The 19,559-nt window shown below is 39.8% G+C and overlaps 1 protein-coding gene across 1 annotated transcript; it reads right to left on the reverse strand.

The window, feature by feature from the left end:
* Window positions 1-1,088: 1,088 nt before the first annotated feature.
* On the reverse strand, window positions 1,089-2,876 carry CUNH8orf48 (chromosome unknown C8orf48 homolog). Its single transcript, XM_055593409.1, has one exon. It carries the CDS (start codon window positions 2,754-2,756, stop codon window positions 1,905-1,907), a length of 852 nt encoding a protein of 283 aa, XP_055449384.1. The 5' UTR covers window positions 2,757-2,876; the 3' UTR covers window positions 1,089-1,904.
* Window positions 2,877-19,559: the final 16,683 nt, after the last annotated feature.

A 19,559-nucleotide genomic window follows, 5' to 3' on the forward strand; every position in this document is an offset into this window, starting at 1 on the left:
TATCACATAAACATTCCTGATAGGGTCTTTGCTTCCCTCGAAAACTTTACAAGCCAAGCAAAAAGACACACATGGTATATACTCACTTGTAAGTAGATATTAGTCATATAATATAGGATAAACATACTAAAATTTATACTCCTAAAGAAACTAAACAAGAAGGAAGACCCTAGAGCAGTTGCTCAATCCTCACTCAGAAAGCAAATGGGATAGACATCGGAAGTGGAAGAAAACAGGGAAAAAGTACAGGAGCCTACCACAGATGGCCTCTGAAAGACTCTACTGATTGAGGTACTGAAGCAGAGGCTGAGACTCATAGCCAAACTTTGAGCAGAGTTCAGGGAATCTTATGAAAGAAAGGGGAGATAGAAAGACCTGGAGGGGATAGGAGCTCCACAAGGAGAGCAACAGAGCCAAAAAATCTGGGCAAAGAGACCTTTGCAAAGACCAATACTCCAACCAAGGACCACGCATGAAGATAACCTAGAACCCCTGCTCAGAGTAGCCCATGCCAGCTCAGTCTCCAAGTAGGTTCCCTATTAAAGGGAGCAGGGACTGCCTCTGGCATAAACTCAGTGGCCTGCTCTTTGATCATCTCCCCCTGAGGAGGGAGCAGCCTTAGGAGATCACAGAGGACAATACAGCCAGTCCTGATGAGACCTGATAGGCTAGGGTCAGATGTAAGGGGAGGAGGACCTCCCCTATCAGTGAACTGAGGGAGGGACATGGGAAGAGAAGAGGGTGAGATTGGAAGGGGATAAGGAAGGGGGCTACAGCTGGGATACAAAGTGAATAAATTGTAATAATAAAAAATAAATGAAAAATAAAATATACAAAATAGAGAAAACTTTACAAGCAGCCCTCCATCATCTGAAAGTCTCCTAACAGGTCATTAAGCTCTGAGTATTCAAAGGCCTTTTCCTAACTGCTCTTAAATCCTCCCACAATCATTCTTCCAAAACATGGTCAGATTGGTCACAGCGATGTTGGTCATAGCAGTGTCCCAGTATTTGGTACCAGTTTTGGCATTGGTTAGGTTTCTGTTGCTGGGGGTGGGCAGAGCCAAGGAGAGAATTAAACAAAATCAGTTTGGAGGAGGGAAATATTTATTTAGTTTACAGGTTCATGTCAATTATGAAGGGACACAAAGACAGAAACTCAAGATACAAACACTTTGGAAGGAACTAAAGTAGAAAGCATGGGAACATAAAACCTTCTGGCTTACCTTCCATGGCTTGCTTAGTTTACTGCGTTACATAGCCCCAGACTACCTAAACAAGGATGGCACCACCCTTCCCACGTCAATCATTAATAAAGTAACACCCTCCACACACACACAGAAACATGCCATAGGCCAGCGTGATAGAGGCAATTCCTCGATGGAGGGCCCCTCTTCCAAGGTGACTCAAGTTTTTGTCAAGTAGATAGAAACTAACAAGCAGGCTCTCTTAGGGAAATTACTATTCATTCAAGTATCAAGTACAATATTCAGAATCCTGGTGCCTTTTTGATATTTAGCTTTTATTAAATCCCTGCAACCATATCATCAAAGCCAGCCCCTGCTTCCTATCTTACATCTGTTTAATTTTCTGTACACTGTCAACCATCACTCCAAACCAACATCTACCTTTCCCCTAGATTATAAAAGGTTCGTGACTACTACAATTGTCCTGGATGGTATAATTTAGACCTTCTTGAAAGAAACACTTTCTAAATTCCCTCTACAAGAAAAAAAAAATGTATTCAAACACAACAGAAACTTGTAAGCACACCCCATGATACCTCTAAGCATTAATAGTCACCATCCCTCGGTTGGGCACATAATAAATCATCATTAGTAGTCAGCAGCTCCTATCTCATTTGAAAAGTGAGTTGAGAAGCGGTAGAGTACTTGTACAGTCTTTTTACACCTGCTTCGACTCTGCCCTCCCGAAGCCGGAGCTTGCTGTCTGAATTTTCTCAGTCAGTCGCTTCCAGATGATCCTGGGATCATCTGAAAGCCTGGGGAAACCGTGATGTGCTTCTCCAACACGGGTGAGGAAGTCTGTGGTATGAAGGTGTTCATCTATTTTCTCTTGGAGAAGCAGGGACTCCAGGAAGGTCTTCCTTTGTTTCAGGAAGTCGGACTGAGCCAGCTCCGCCCTTTTGCTGTTGCAGCTGGGACACGTGGAAGGGACGTGTTGCTTCACTGCCCTTATGTGCGCTAGGGCTGCCCTCGTGTTCTTCAAATAGACCCTGTTCAACAGTTCATCAGGGACAGCACCATTTAAAGCTTCCACCTCTGAGGTCTCTGCAATCCATCTGCGCTGCAACCTTTTGCGTCTGTTGCTTTTCTGAGCTCTAGAACCCGTTTTCTGGCGGATCAGGTTTAATTTAGTGGTACAAAAAGACTGCAGGGCCTTCAGTTCTTCAGGGGATCTCTCGGGTGTTTCCGTCGGACGTTTTCTGTCGGGATGGTATCTTTCAGCGTTAGTTTCTTTCAGCCTGAGGTGGTTGATCAACTTTTCAGTTAGCTTATTTTCCTCGTTCTGCAGGACTGAAAATTCTGACCGCCCTTCTCGTTCTTCCGAGCTTGTGGTCGGCGTTTCACTCTCTGGGGGGCTCTCAGACGTGGAGGAAAGCGAACAGCTCAGCACCTCATCAGTGCAGGACCCGAGGGTGTCTTCGGAAAGCTGAGTAGCACACAGGTCCGTGTGGGCCGGGCCTCCCTGTTCTTCCTTCGAGTCCCCCTGCTTCTGAGCAGGTGGCCACTCCATTGCTCCCGACTCGGTTCCTCATCTGCTTTGTTCCGGTCAGGAAACGGATCTGGAACCAGTAATGATGAGCCCCTAGGGCCCAATCTTAGATGTCTCTGGGTCCCGGGAGCCTCGGCTTCCGGGTAAGCCTTTCCTGGTTGCCTTAGCAACGCGCAGCGGTCATGCGCAGTGAGCAATCTCCGGCCACCCGCCCCCTTCGCCGCCTCCAGCCTGGGTGGGCTCAGCGGTGTTTTTATTCCTCTCTATGGCTGCTGGGGTTTTTTGTTTTGTTGTTTTTGTTTGTTTGTTTCGTTTTGTTTTTTTGAACACTGTGTGTAGTTCAAGAGAAAAGGTCGCAAAGGTCTTTCCCTCCAGGTCAGACCGGGTGATTCACACAGAGAGTTCCATGGAGACAGACAGAAGGCCTGTGACAAAAGCGATTAGGCAGCTTGCTTCAAGGAACACAGTTTTAACAAAAGTGCTGGCCGGGGTTCCCAGCAAAAATCCGCGTGTCTTAAAGCCAAGGGGGCAGTTTGTAGACATGCAGGAGGAAAACATGGAAACACTGACACTGTTCTCTAGGGCCTCTGCACAGTCCCTCCAGGATTCTGAAGACCTTGAAGTTTTCCCCAAACCCTAGTTTTAGATGTTACCCCTTCTGACTGCCAGGTCAGTATCCTCCTCTCTAGACGCCTCGCTTTATGGCTATTCCTCCTTCAAGTAGGATTTCCACAAGAAGGGCTTCGCAAGCATTTTCTGGGTTCTCTGTATCCGAGTCTTTGATGGAACCTGCTGAAGAATTCTGTTAGTGTGTTTAATACCGGGAATCTGATACCAATTTACACAGGGCGGTGGGGTTTGTGGCATAAGTAATTCCAGCTTATGGAAGTCTAAATATCCTCCCCTCCAATCTTCACGCTGAGGCCCTTACGAATGATACATCCCTTTAAAACAGATACTTTTAACGACATTCTCACAGACCCAAATGGCCTGGCTTCAAAGCCACATGCTGGCAAGCCTAACGATGACCCTAGGACCTATGTATAGTGGAAGGAGTAGAGAATGATTCCCAAATGTACCCTGTCTTCTCTCTCTCCCTTCCTAGCCCTTCCCCCTGTTGTGTGTTCTATCCCTCCCCTACTTTGACAAGGTTAACTGTCTGAAATATTGAAAGATCATCTCAGAATGCGATGGGCCTTCATGTAAAGATAAGGGCTTTCCAACTTCTGTCAAATTAAAGAGGACGAAAAGACATTTGCGGATCTAAGGGATTTCTGACAGTACTCATGTTTTTAAGTCTAAATTTTTACTACAAAGTTCTCCCTCCCCTCATTCTCCCTCTCATATTTCCATGTAATTCACTATTGCCACCCCCAACATGGACTCGATCTTTTAAAGTACATCCTCTAATAGCCTCAATGTGCTAAATAGCCAAACTATTTTTAGTTAGTTATTTTAATTTTAATTTTTAATAATGTTGTAAATTTATCTCAGTTTAAGAAAGAAAATAGCTTTACCTGTGAGAAGAAAACATGAATAGAAAATTGTATAGTGATCATTTTTTAAATAAAAGTAGCAAGAGACTGTGGACAGTTTAACATTCTAGTAATTGTTGTTGAAGAAAGAAATAGCGGCAGCATACTATTACCGTCGGGTAATATTCATGCAGATAGAGGTCTAAGTTTGATTTTTAAAATAGAAGCTGTGATTTTTGTGGACCACAGTTGAGTTTTCAACTGTATGGTGGGGTGAAGTTTCAAGGCATCGCTGTTTAAAATCCATGTACTTATTGTTTGTTTCTAGACTGTGAACGAAAGGTACCATGTATCTATTGATTTCCATGTGTGAGAATAGTCAGGGCTGAGTGTGCAGAATCGAAGCCATTCTGTGGTACTGGCAAAGAGAAGTGCTGTGCTTCTTAGAGAATATGGGAGAAAAAGTGAACAAGCAGGATGCCCCTGATTATTTTTTATTAATTGAATATTTCTTTTTAAATTTATTTATTTATTTATTACAGTTTATTCACTTTGTATCTCTGCTGTAGCCCCTCCCTCATCTCCTCCATGTCCCACTCACCTTTCCTCTTCTCCCCCTATGCCGTTTCCTAGTGCCCTGATGGGGGAGGTCCTCCTCCCCTTCAATATGATCCTACTCTATCAGTTCTCATCAGGACTCTTCCTCTGTGGTCTGGCAAGGCTGCATTCCGCCAGGGAGAGGTGATCAAAGAGTCAGCCACTGAGTTCATGTCAGAGACAGCCCCTCTTGCCCTTACTAGGGAGCCCACTTGGAAACTGAGAAGCCTATAGGCTTCAGTTTCCAGGGGGTCTAGGTCCTCTCATTGGTTGATCAGCATCATACAGAATTATCCTCCAAAATATTGTTTCAAAATTTGGTAGGTATAAACAGATTTTGAATGAAATATGTAGATTAATAAAAGCTCTCCAGCTATAAAATGTGAAATTTTTCATCTATGTTGTTTTAATATTTCCAGAACAGTATTCACGTTACCAGGCTCACGTTTTTAAAAACTAAGATTAAGCGCTGGGAATCCAGCTCAGAAGTAGAATGTTTGCCTCATGTGTGTAAATCTCTAAGCCCATTGTTCAGCACTGCAAATAAGAACGAATAAATAGTTCTAAATAAAATTCTGAAAATGTAGTAGGTTTTTTTATTTTTGCCTAATTTCTAAATATGTGACACCCAGTTTTAAAGTAAATATTTAGAAACAAATTTACTTTTAGTTACTGTTATAGATTAAACTAACAACAGAAAATGTGAGCCCAGGCATTTGAATTTCTCTGTATTATTTTTTAAGACAAATCATAATACAATAAAATATAATAAGATAAATTTTAAAAACATCACATGGAAGTTGGACGAGGAAAACCAATGACTGTACCAGTCTTAAGTAGCATGTTTTTTTTTTTTCATTAAGAAAAGCTGAGACTAATTTCAGTCCTTTTTAAAAATAAATTTATCATTTGAATCAAGGTATTTGTAGGGGTGTTTTCTTTTAAGTGCTTTACAGAAGGGATCTGTTTTAAGCCCTTCTTTTTGATTAGTAGATGGTCATTGTTATATGACCATTTGATAGTTTCTCTCTATGCACGGCTCTATATCCAAATTTCTCTTTTTACAAGGATGCTAGCTATATGAGATTAAGGCACAACCTAATGACCTCATTTTAACTTGATTATCTCTGTAAAGACCTTGTATCCAAATAAAGTCACATTCTGCATTTAGTGTTGCTGGAGATCAAGACTGCAAAGTAAGAATTTAGGTTGTATGGAAATCAGATTAAAAGCTAATTAATTTAGGGTAGATGTTTAGTTTGAAAATTGCCAGTAACCTATTTTCTGGAGGGAGGAAAGGAATGGTTAAATATAGGGACCTTACTTTGAATTAATAATACATTTTGGGTGTAGGAGAAAATGGTGCAAAGCTCTAGTTTCCATCATCAAAATTGAAAATAAATAATAAATAAATAGTGTCATGAGATGGGCTCTTTCAGAGGAGAAATTATTAAAATCTTGATGAGCTAGTACCCAGAGAGATTACTAGCCTTTTATGATTCAAGTAAGAAAACATTGCTCTCACTGGAAAACATGTAAAAGTATGTTTTGATTGACATGTTTTGGGAAGTTTAATTATTTTAGACATTGAAACAATAATTTTTCATTGTTCGACCTGATTATCAGATAAAATTTCAAAGTATTTGAAAGTACTATCTCCATAACCAAGGGCAACAATAAAATTTAGTAACAAATACTGGTAAGTATGAGTTTGAATGGCATGATGGCTTTTACTACTTTGTTTTAATAATTCTAGAATGTCAATGAAAAAATGTATTTTTCTGCAAAACATAAACCTCTGCCTTATTATGTCTACTTCCTTGTGGCTAAAGTCGAGGATGATTCTCAGAATCCTTGTGTGATTTGAAAGGCACTCAGGCCCCTGAGAATGCACAATATTTTTGAAGACTGACATGCAGATCAAACCTACGAAGTAATATAAGCAAAAATCTGAATATAATGTATTTCCCTTCAAAGCAGAGAGGATCTATAAAATGAATTCAGAAATGGTGCCTTGAATCTGAGTTTGAGTTATATACTTTGATGTTTTGGGAGAACTCAGGAATCTGTGGCTCTAGATGATTGGCCTGGAGTTCACAGTGGTTTTCCTGAAAACTATTACGCAGAATTACTTCTCTACCACTCAATATCTTGCAAAGGCATTTTACTGTAATTTTCTACTTACAAAGCAAGCTTTCACAGCAAAATGAATATTCATGTGATTGCATAGGGTTGGGTAACATTGAAATTGCAAATCATTTCATTCAAGGCCACTCTTTCCATAAAATCATTTTTTATTAAAGTGTTCATAGTAATCATAAAAACAGAACCACACTCTGAAAAGACATATAGTGTAACATATTGAGCTCACAAGCCAAAGTTATTTTATCTCCTTATTTTAGATAGGAATTTTCCAAAAACAAACTGTATCACTGAAGAATGTAAGGCTGTTTCTCTAGAGCCTGCTATGCTTAACGTGAAAGCTGTCAACCCAACAGGCTGGAACAGAGCAAGATTATGAGAGCCAAGTGAATAGCTCATTCTTTGCGGCCATGCGCTTGCTGCATGCCGCCATGTGGTACAAGACTGAGAGGTATGCACTGTGATAGCTAATGAAGCGCTTCCTTTATGTCACACTGACCAGAGCTCTGATTTGAAGCTTGTGTATTATGCTGCTGTGATCTGACAAGAGCAGCCTTTGTTCTCACCAGCAAAGGCTGTTTCTTGTCCTTTCCTGGCTGTATCTCATGCACCAAGCTTGCTAGACCCTCTGTTTACTAAGCAGTGCAGACCTAAGTCAGCAAACCCGCTCCTGTTACTTATTAAGCTTGCTTTTGCTTTCCTCTGCTTCTTTCTTAAGACACCCTCCTCCCAGATACCAAAAACTTGTCATTTTGTGGCCACTTAGAGATAACAGGCTTGGAACTTTTATGTCATTTCCCTCCCAACATTACTCTTCTGTGTCAAACACACTAATCAGTTAACATTATTTTAACAAGCAGCAGGAAGCAATGCATAGGATTCATGCACTGCATGATCCTAAGTGTAAAACTAGAAAGCAATGAATACCAACCACTTGTTATACTTTTTGCATATTATTCCCCTTCTCTTGTGGACGTTGGCCCCTCCTTTCTCTTCAGCTACCATTAAACTCTGTTTCTAAGGCATACTTTGCATATGTGACTGTCAGTCAATTATAGAATGTCAATCATCAGCATCAGAGATAGCTACAAAGCACAAGTATTGGATGAGCTAAAAAAAAAAAGAAAAAAAGAAAAAAAAAAGAAAAAGTTTAAATGAGAAATCACCAAAATCTGCAGTTCTAACAGGAAAGAACTGTGATCTCTTTACTCACTCATACTGAGTTGTACCAAGCCTTGTAATACAAGAGAGGCATCAGCAACATGCGAGGGATGAAGCCAACTACTGCGATAACCCAGGAAGCAGCTTACCACCCACAAACTTAGTGGTTGCTGAAGCCACCAGTGCCATCACAATTCCACAGTAGCCTGCTGTTGAAAATAAAATGATGTTGGGCTACATAGTCTTTATTATTAGCCCTATAATTATTACGGTGGTGTTATTTAACCCTGTTAACTTTTATAATGGCCTTATTTACTGTAGGCCAGGCAGATATTCTACCTACACTGTCTCAATAACCTCACCATCCATCTCCCAGCCCTCATACAATGCCATCTGCCTTAACCATTCCAATCAGGGTTACCTTCCATCCATAATTCCAAGATACTTGCTTCTGTTTTTCATCTTGGTGTTTTCTCCATTCACACCATCCTTGGAGTCCTCCCTCCTGGCCCACATGGTTCTTCTCCATGCTAACTCATCCTGATGCCCTTCTGCCTCCTCTGTTTCCATCTGTCTGCCTGTTTCCCATGATTCTCCTGTTCTCAAAGCCCAGGAACATTAGCCAAGCCAAAGCCATTCTGCCCTGCCCAGGTTTTAGGCCTTTTAATCAATCAATCAATCAGGTATAATGTCTTAGGCAAATTTACACAGCAAGGATAAGTATATCCAGGAAGTAACCAGATTTTGAGGGCCAGTAATTAGCATAAAAATACAAGCATCAAGTAAACCCCCAACAGCCTTGAACACAGAACCTGAACACAGGGGTTCCTTTATTTGAGGCCAAATAGAGATAATAGGTTTGGAAAAGTTACAGTCATAACCATGTCTTGGTGAATTGGGGCTAAAAACAAGCAAACAATGTAAAACAAACTATACGGCTTATCAACAGAAATCTCAGAGTTCTAGTACCTGAGGAATTCATGATCAAGGTTACAGAAGATTCAGAACAGAGTGAGGGCCCACTTTCTGGTTCAGAAGCCATGCTTTGTCCCGGTGTCCTCTTCTACTGAGAAGGCAAGGCAGCCCTCTGACCTTTGGCATTATGGCACTGACAAAAACGTGAAGTCTGATTTATAAATCCACCTCTTTTTGCCACTTACATTGGAAGTGCTGCTTTAATAGTTGAAACTTGGGGGGATACCAACATTCAGAATAGAGCATACTGGCTGCTCCTTTATGAATTTTATAGCCTTTAAAACCGTTTTCCTTTTCTGATTTCTAAGTTTCACATTTGTCTTCCGCCTAGCCAACAAACTCAATCAAAAGTCACATATGTAAAAATGCCTTGAATAGTGAATACCTATAAACACATAGAAGTTACTTCCTGAATTTAAGGAGAATACACAAAGTGGTTAAAGCATGCAAACTCATGTAGCTCTGCTATCCCAGCATTTCTTTTGTCTTCATCGTCTTTCAAATTTTCTGATTCCCCAATTTTTTGTTCAGTTGTCAAATTTACAGATCAATAGAATGCAATTATCAGAAAAGCAGAAAATGTCAACCCTTATTTTATGAGCGGAGGCTGAATTCTTTACTCTCCTTAGCTGAAAATGCACGTGTCAAATGTATTACTTCTGTATAAACACATCTCTACATAAAATATTCCTTTCTTCTTAAATATTTAAGTAAAAAACAATTTCTGTCAAAAAATTTTGTAGATTAAGGAAAGTGTTATTAGTGAATAGATCATAATAATATAATCATAAATGAAACAGCATCATAGTGTTTTCATTATTTTAACCATAAACATTAATGACAGCATCTGAGTATTTCTATCTTACCTGTCATATTTTTAATAGGAGCTGAGTTAGTTCTCCTTATTCCATATTAATGGGTTTTTTTTAACGCTACAGCTGAGAATTCTAGTGAAAATATAATTGAAATATAATGAGTCCCCTCTTTCCCAGTTCTTCCCTAATATTTGTTGAATGGTTGAGAAGATATACCAAATGAAAAATTATTCTTGGATTTATATTGACAGCTAAACACCACACATCTGGGAGTTGGAGCAACAGCACATCCATCAAGAGTGCTTGCTCTTGTTCCAGAGGACTTGAGTTCAGCTCCCATCACCCATGAGGTGGAGTGCACAAGTGTCTGTAGCTAAGCTCCAGGGGCTCTAAGACGCTCTTCTGGCCTCCAAGGACACCTGCACCCACATACATACATTTCTATAGACCTACGTACTCACACTGTATGCACACACATGTATGCACACAAAATATGCAAAAATTAAATCTATTATTAATTATTTTTATTTTTATTATAGTTTATTCACTTTGAATCCCCCCTACCTCCCTCCCTCTCCCCTTCCAATCCCACCCTCCCTCTTCCCCTGTGTCCTTCCAGTCCACTGAAAAGGGAGGTTCTCCTCCCCTTCCCTCTGATTCTAGTCTATCAGGTCTCATCAGAAGTGGCTGTATTTTCTTCTTCTGTGGCCTGGTAAGGCTGATCCCCCCTCAGAGAGAGGTGATCAAAGAGCAGGCCAATCAGTTCATATCAGAGACAGTCCCTGTCCCTATTACTATGGAGGCCACTTGGATACTGAACTGCCATAGACTACCTCTGGGCAGGGGTTCCAGGTTATCTCTATGCCTGGCCCTTGGCTGGAGTATCAGTTTCAGAAAAGACCCCTGTGCCCAGACCTTTAGGATCTTTCGCTGTCCTTGCGGAGCTCTTGTCCTCTCCAAGTCTTACTATCTTCACTTCTTTCATAAGATTCCCTGTACTCTCCCCAAAGTTTGATTATGAGTATGAACATCTGCCTTGATACCCTGCAGGGTAGAGCCTTTCAGAGGCCCTCTGTGGCAGGCTCCTGTCCTGTTCCCTGTTTTCTCCCTCCTCCGATGTCCAGATGTCCATCCTTTTTGCCTTTCTGAATAGGGATAGAGCATCTTAGCCAGAGTCCTCCTTCCTGATTAGCTTCCTTAGGTGTACAGATTTTAGTTTGTTTATCTTATATGTCTAGTATCCACTTATGCGTGAGTATATACCCTGTGTGTCTTTCTGCTTCTGGATACCTCACTCAGGATGATCTTTTCCAGTTCCCACCATTTACCTGAAAATGTCATGTATGCACACAAAATATGCAAAAATTAAATCTTTAAAAACTAAAAATATGCATTTTTCCAGTTTTTCAATGATTGCGTCTGGGTCCTCATTTAGTCCTCATTGTTTCACATGAATCACACAAAATAGCTGACTCTTTTAAAGGAAGCAACCACTTTAAGTCTTCCAAGCATATCTGAACAAAATGATTAATCTAGATAAAAACAAATTCCATGTAATGTGGACATGCCACATATTGCTCAATTGATGCTTGATCCAATTGATCCAAATTTTCATGTCACTGGGCTTTCGGGATTTATAATATTTTATCAGCAATGTGGTGTCTTTCCAGGTCCCCACATACCAGAATGTACTACGATGACCCCCTGACTCATGAAGATTGTGTTTTAAGACACTCAGAATAAAATAATATGAAAATATACCCAGCACTACATTTTCACATAATAGCGCTTCATATCCTATAAAAGAGAATAAACGTTTGAGCCTTGAACTTATAAAAGGTGATTCCTTATACTTTTTCTTATGTGTGATAGACAAGTACATATATACATATATATATGTGATATATATGTATGTAGATACACATATATGCCATATAAGCTGGAATTTATTACACTGTAAAATAAATCAGGCAATAACAGAAACTGGGTAGTGTAATACAGTCAAAATACCCTGGTTTTGAGTATGTAGAAAAGCATAAATATAACAATAAGCTGAGGTGTCTCAATTCTTGGAGTCAATCCTGAGTCGTCCTCCCTCCTACCTATAGCCAGCAGTCACAAAATAGCGTAATTACCCCTCCCCAGCCTGGCTGCCTCTCTGTAGGTCCTTCTCAAATCCCCTTGGATAGGTCACTAGCATCTTCCACAGAGACTGATCTGTGGTACCCTCCACCTCATTCTTTGTGTATCCTTTGTTTACTTTCCTCTGTTCAACTTCTTTCCAATCGATTATCCACACTGCACCCAAAATGAAATACAGTTTAGACGGTGGCCCTGCCTGCATAATTTCTCATTTTTTTTACTGTTCAATTAAATTTTATTATTTTTTCCTAATTATTATTATTATCATTTATTATAATTTATTCAGTTTGTGTCCTGGCTGTGTCTCCCTCCCTCATCTCCTCCCAATCCCACCCTCCCACCCTCTTCTCCCCCTATGCATCTCCCCTAGTCCATACACTCAGTCTCCAAGTGGGTCCCTAGTAAGGGAAGCAGGGGCTTTCTCTGGCATGAACTCAGTGGTGGGCTCTCTGATCACCTTCCCCTGGGGCAGGAGGCGGGGTCTGTTCAGTCTTGACAGTCCATGAAGATAATACAGCCAGTCCTGATAAAACCTGATAGGCTACAGTCAACTAGAAGGGTAGGAGGACCTCCCCTATCAGTGAACCTAAGTTTGCTCTTGATCATGTTGTTTTGAAGCCACTTTCTGGTGTGGGTCAACACTTTTAGACTGAAAGAGAAAAGAAAACACATTGTAACAATCCACTTTGCACTATTATTAAAAGTAGAAAAATTGTCTAGAGAGAGGAAGTTGTTTTAGCAACAGATAATTGCCTGGAGAAACAGAGTGGAATCTGAGTTTCCCAGCATGTTCCTGCTCTTCCCCCAGTTCTTCATGTTGACATCTAACCCTACGGGACTCAGCTTATATTCCATGACACAGAACAACATTTCCTTAAACCCCTGCTTCCCATGAAACCACAGCAATGACATAGCAAAGACCACATCATAAAAATTCTAATTTTTTAAAACACAGTGGCAATTATTGGTCATAACTGGTATAATGTATTTCCTGTGTATACCAGTGCTGGGGGGGGGGGGAGCCATTCTTCTCTCCTATTAAATTATGTGTTCTTACCAACAGAGCAGAGTTCTAAAACTTTTGAAATTAATAAGTTAAACAAATGAATCAGCAGTGTCTGTCATCATTTCTTTGGGACATTAAACATTTGTGTCACACTTTAGTGATTCCTATCACAGTGAGATGGGTCCTTAGAAGCAATTGACCAGAAAGTCCTTTAGAGATTTCTACCTATGTCTGCACTGGGATTGTGTGAGGAGCGTGTCAATTGATGCATCTCCATGGCCTTGGCTCCAACCCTCACAAGGGCATTACAGGAGGTCTCAGAAAATGTCCTATCCAACGCGGCCTTACCCCTTGGATTTATTTTTTTCTCTACATTAGAATAATTTTTAAAATGTCAACGGCTGAGACATGCAAAACCAACTAGCCTACACCCAATAAACATCACAATTCCTGAGAACTGGACTTAGACATCCGTCAGTGATTTTTAGAATGGTGACCACAGGGGACAGCTGCAGTAGAGATCCTTCATCTATGGGATTTTGTTCTCGGGGCTCCAGGAAACATCAGCTTACCTGAGAGTCCTTTGAGAGGATGGAATTACATGGTCAGAGGAGCTAACCTAGAATCTTAGGAGCGGCGCTTGTCCATGAGTGACTCCTGTGGAGGTGGAGGCTTGTGAAGTGCCACTTTAGAACATGAAAGAGCCTTATCATATACTTCCACACTCCCACGTTTTGTCTCTCTTCATTCTCTTTAGCCGCTCTTCCTTATAGCTCTACGTGTCACAGCCACACTGATCTGGTAGGCTACTCTCATTTTTTTGCAAGTTTTTAAAAGTAATTATAGTTTTAAAGTTAAAATTTAATAAAGTAGTGATTAAAAGTTATTTTAAGTGTTCAGTGGAAAAAGTATACTGATGTCTATGTGTCAGACATTATTATGTAACAAAATAATCTGTAGTTATCATTGGAGCTTTTTATTTTTTTCAGATAGCCCAGATTTTGCCCCCCAACTTAAGAACCTAAGTTAAATCCTTCGGAAACTCATGATGGAAGAGAACACCTGATATCTACAAATTATCCTCTGATGTTGTATGACGTGGATTGTATGCTGTCTGCCCACACCATACTCCCCAAACACATAAATAAATGTCTTAGTTACTGTTCTATTGCTGTGAAGAAACATCACCACCAAGGCAACCTATAAAGAAAGGCATCTAGTCAGGGGCTTGCTTACAGTTTCAGAAGGTGAGTCCATGACCATCATAGCTAGAAGCATGGCAGCAGGCAGGCATGGCATCAGAACAGTAGCTGAAAGCCTACATCCTGATCTTCAGGCAGGAAGAAGAAACAGCAACACTTGCCTTGTGTAGGTCTTTGAAACTTCAAAGCCCACCCACAGTGACACACCTACCTCAACAAGACTGCACCTCCTAATTCTTCTAAAACAGTTCCATCAACTGGAGACCAAACCTTCAAATGTATGAATGAGTCTATGGGGTACATTCTCGTTTAAACTATATATAAACACACACACATACACTCACACACACACAGAGTTATACATGCCAAAATTAAAGCCACCTGTTCATTAGAATCCAACTTTATTCTATTTTGTTTCTTTCCAAATATGTTCATGTCCTAAAGCTGGCATTTTTTTATCTACTTTATTGCATTTTCCCCAATGTGTAATCAAATGGCATATAAAATACCTAAGAAAAGCCAAGGATTGTGTATGGAGAGAATCTAGAACACTGCATAGATGTGGCCCATGCAGCTCAGTCTCCAAGTGGGTTCCCTAGTAATGGGAACAGGGGTTGTCTCTAACAGGAACTCAATGGCTGGCTCTTTGATCACCTCCCCCTGGGGTTGCGGCCTTCCCAGGCCACAAAGGAAGAAAATGCACCCAGTCCTGATGAGACCTGATAAGCTAGGGTGAAATAGAAGGGGAGGGGGACCTCCCCTATCAGTGGACTAGGGGAGGGGCATAGGAAGAGGAGAGGGAGGGAGGGTGGGACTGAGAGGAGACAAGGGAGTGGGCTACACCTGGGATACAAACTGAGTAAATGGTAATTAACAAATAAAGAAAAAAAAGAAAATACCTAAGAAAAATCTTTCCTCGTGTAGTTTATAGTTTAATGCATGGGAAATGACCATGATAAATACATGACCTAAGAGACTGGTGTGCAGCAATCTTTACACAATCTCAAAACTTAAAGTGAGTTCTGAGGAATCCTGTAACTTCAAACACAGGGATTAAAGAGGTTCACTCAATGGATATTAGAGAAAAGAGTTAAAGAACAGCTAGTTCCTCCACTGACTGTTTAAAAGGCATGTGTAAAGAGCAGTGAGAGGTTTTGAGGCCTGTAAGAAATAAAAATTATTGACTGTTGGCAACAGACAGTTGTTGGGAACCCCAAGTCACAAAGGACCTTTTGAGTTCCTATAAACCCCTTAGATTTTTCTCCGAACAAAATTTAAGAACTGGTTAAGTTATTTGAATTATATTCTGGTGGGCTATCTCTGGCTATTGTGACTGGAATCCTGTCAGGAATGGTGACTAGCCAAGATTAAGGTACAATACAGAAAAGAAAGTCCCAGACATAGCCAGTCGTTCCTTCAGTCATAACAGTAGCACCATGAGTGGCAGAAAATTGTATGTTTTCTATTTTGAGATTAAAAGATGTCTTGATAAGATTTTGTAATGAGGTAGGAAAACAAAGAGAGTTGAGGATAAGAAGTAGGAGAAATGAGTCATGAAAATAAGACCCGAAAACACTAAAAATGCTGTATGGCTATTACATCTCTGAGTTGCCTTTTAGATACCTAAGAGTCAAGTAGGTATGGCAATGGATGAGTCTGTAGACCAAGGTAGGGATCTGTGTGACAATGCAGACTTTCCAAAGTCATGAACAATCAGATGGTGCACTAAGATAGTAAGCCAAAACCAGTCATTGGAAGAGTATTTATGAGATGAGAAGCAAGGAATAACAAACATCAAGTTATTCCTGAATAACATCAAGGGTGGGATGTGAGGAAGAGCTATCCAAGGATGCTGGAAAGGAGGATCGAGTGACAAATAATGACAATTATGATTGTTAGTGTCCTAGAAGCTCAGAGAAGAGTGAATTTTGGAGAAAGTATTTGTGGAGTAGAGCAAATTCCACAAGGTATTATTCAGATGAAAAATGCTGATGAGATGTCTCAGCAGGTAAAGACACTTGCAACAAAAGCCTAGTGGCCTGAGTTCCATTCATAGACTTCTTGTAAAGCTAGAAAGAACAGACTCACATGGTTTTCCTTTAACCTCCACAGGTGAACTCAGGTTCTCTGAAAAAAAAAAAAAAACATTAAGTGTCCTTAACCTTATAGCCATCTCTCTATCCCCTGTAAAATCTTTTATTTGCAATTACCATCTTCATTATCAACCAGCTAATCAAATCCAATAAACATGCAAAGGTGCTTCTTTTCCAAGCATCTCAGTCGTGAATTCCAGTTTATGCTCATATATGTATATCAAGAGAGGAAGGTCTGGTCTGTACATAAATATATGTGTTGCCTGCCAAAGTTTCCACCTAGATAAAATATAATGTCAATTGTTACCTAAGGAAGCTGTTTTAGTTAGGGTTTTGTTGCTGTAAAGAGACAACATGACTATGACCACTCTTATACAAGAAACCATTTAATTGAGATTGGCATATAGTTTCAGAGGTTTAGTCCATTGTCATGTTGGGAAGCATGGAAATGTGCAGGCAGACATGGAGCTGGAAAAGGAGCTGAGAGTTCTACATGTTGATATGCAGGCCGCAGAAGGAGACTGTGTGCCACACTGGACATAGCTCGAGCATATAAGAGCTCAGACCCTGCCTCCACAGTGACATACTTCCACCAACAAGGCCACACCTACACCAAAGCCACACCTCCTTGTACCACTCCCCATGGCCAAGCATTCACCAGTCTAGGGATGGGGAAAGAGTTATATTCAAACCACCAAAAAAAGCTTTCTTCTAATTATTTTCAAGGACCATCACATGCCTTATTTAGCACTATAGAAATTTTACACATTGTTTTCACCATTCATTTTAAAATTTAAATCACTTTTAAATATCTCAAAAAGGTCACCTAAAAACTTGTTTCTGAGTCCATACCTATGTATTGCTGTCATTGGGGTGCTTGGTGGCCTGTCTTTTAAATAGCCTTAAAGGAAGAAGATCCGATTCTGTAAACTCAGTATCTTTCTAGTCCATCATTAATGCCATAATTATTTTCCAAATGAATGTCAATATTTAAACATATATATATGTACATATAGTGTATATGGGTATTTAAGAGGGAATCCAGATAATCATTTTTGAAAACAATAGAAAATAGAACAACAAATATAATGCATCACTAGGCTGTCTCTTTAAGCTCCAGTATTTTGTTTGATCCGAGAAAAGCCAAATGCATTACATCCCTGATCTGCCTTTGTCTATTTTGGCAGTAGTACTATTAGCGTTCTTTGAGAGATTGGTTTCGTATGACCTTTCATTCTTAAAACCACAAAGGCCTATTTCAGTCAACCTGTTCCTTGCCAGATGTTTTTCTACCATATCCTTTAACATGATTTAAAATTTTAACTCCTCTGCTGTTTAACACATCAGGCCTTTTTGGATGAGTTGTGTCACCTGCTTGAGTTATATGTGTTAGTCACAGAGCAATGCTTCTGTGTGACTTCACTGGGATAGTTCATGGAAATATAGATGCACAGATGGTAGAAACATAGTTTTAGGGTTGAAGAAATTAAATATGCTTACCTCATCCTCTGCTTTATACAGTGTGTTGAGACAATTTTCAGCTCACATGGAATTGCTTTCTAATAGTTTGCAATTTTCCAAGGGATGATGAGCTCCTAAAGAAAAGACTTTTAATTTACAAGAAATAAGAATTTATAAGAAATTTGCAGCACAGTTCCTTCACCTACCCCTCACTGTTTACTTCTGTTACTCACAGCCTCCTCACCTCACTCTGGATGATTATTTAAGTATGGATGTTGCCTTACAGCTATCTGACTTAAACTGTTTTCTCCTTTGGGTGTTATTTTCTTCTTGTGCTTTTTCTGCATATTTCTGCCATCCCTGGAGAGAACAGAGATTTTATAGGTGGAGTCTCACTGACTATATAGTTTGTTAACTGTAACTAAATATAAGGATGAAAGTTAAAAATAAGATAAAGTCCTTATATTTTATATGTTGTGGGGGAGGGATATATAACAGAGAAGAATCTTGACCCTATAAGTGAATAATTGTAGTTGTGTAACCACTGAATCTAAGCCTCTGTTTTCCTAGAACCTAATGTTTTCTGAAAAGAGCATTTCTGCTGGTAGAAATCTGAAATCTTTACCATATCTCAGCAAATAATTCAGTAGTAATAAAACCAAATCTAGACCTGGACAGTCGTGCTGCATTTCTTTGATTTCAGCACTCAGGAGGCACAATGTTCTCTGAGTTGGAGGCCAGCCTGAACTACAGAGCAAGATTCAGGACACACAGAGCTACTCAGAGAAGCCCTGTCCAAAAAAAAAAAAAAAAAAACTCTAATGAACTTTACCAACACATTCACTGGTTATTAATATATTATCCTATGTGTGTTCCCATGCATTCAAAAGGTGGTACTGTTGTTTGCGAATCTGCATCTATAGAGCAGGATGAACAGAATTCCCCATACCTCCATTATGACTTTATACTGACAACTTCTTTTAGAAGAAGTTTTATTATAGTATTATACATCATATTATTATTAACATAAATATTTCACAGTACTATTTAAGCAACTATATATGCCAGTCAGTGGAAGCAAGGATCTGTGTGGCTTTTACCGAGAGTTTCTTCTTTTAAGAAGTTTCTTTTCTAAGAAGCAGGTATGCAGCCTTCCTGCCTTGACAAATGGGGAAAGGCAGCTGAATACCTAGGATGGAACTAGATACGATGTGAAGGACTGGATATCAGAGAGAAATCACTAATTGAGCAAGTCCCTAGTATTCTCACAGAAACTCCTAAAGAAAATCTGTAAGGATGCCTTCAATGTTTTCTTTTACTGTCCAGAACGTTCATTTGATATTCCACACAGCTTTAAGCCCAGTTTCTGCCCCCTTTCCCCTCTTGAAGCTACATAATTTACTCAACTTAATGTTAAATGTATAGCTTATAGGATGGGATGATTTATACAGAAAAAATATTAATAAAGTTTCTGAATGTTGAAATGTTTACTATGCATTAGGTATAGTGGTGTACTCTTAGAATCTTAACTCAAACAACAATATTTGTAATTAAATATTCTAATAGAATATAATCAGAGATACACTAATTTGATACTTATGTGCCGAGGAGTGTCAAAAGGGAAATATTAAAAGTCTATGTTATTAAAGCCATTGTGGAGAAGAACATGCCATATGATCCAGTAAAGATACTCTTACTCATAATGTAATAATCTTTCTTCTGAGCCACAGTATTTTAAGCAGCATTCATCAAGTA

Source organism: Psammomys obesus, unplaced genomic scaffold (assembly GCF_907164565.1).
Source record: "Psammomys obesus unplaced genomic scaffold, mPsaObe1.curated_primary_1811, whole genome shotgun sequence".
Classification (NCBI taxonomy): domain Eukaryota; kingdom Metazoa; phylum Chordata; class Mammalia; order Rodentia; family Muridae; genus Psammomys; species Psammomys obesus.

Excerpts from the sequence above, each read along its gene's own strand:
- CUNH8orf48 (XM_055593409.1), bottom strand. The coding sequence starts at position 2,756 with ATGGAGTGGCCACCTGCTCAGAAGCAGGGGGACTCGAAGGAAGAACAG.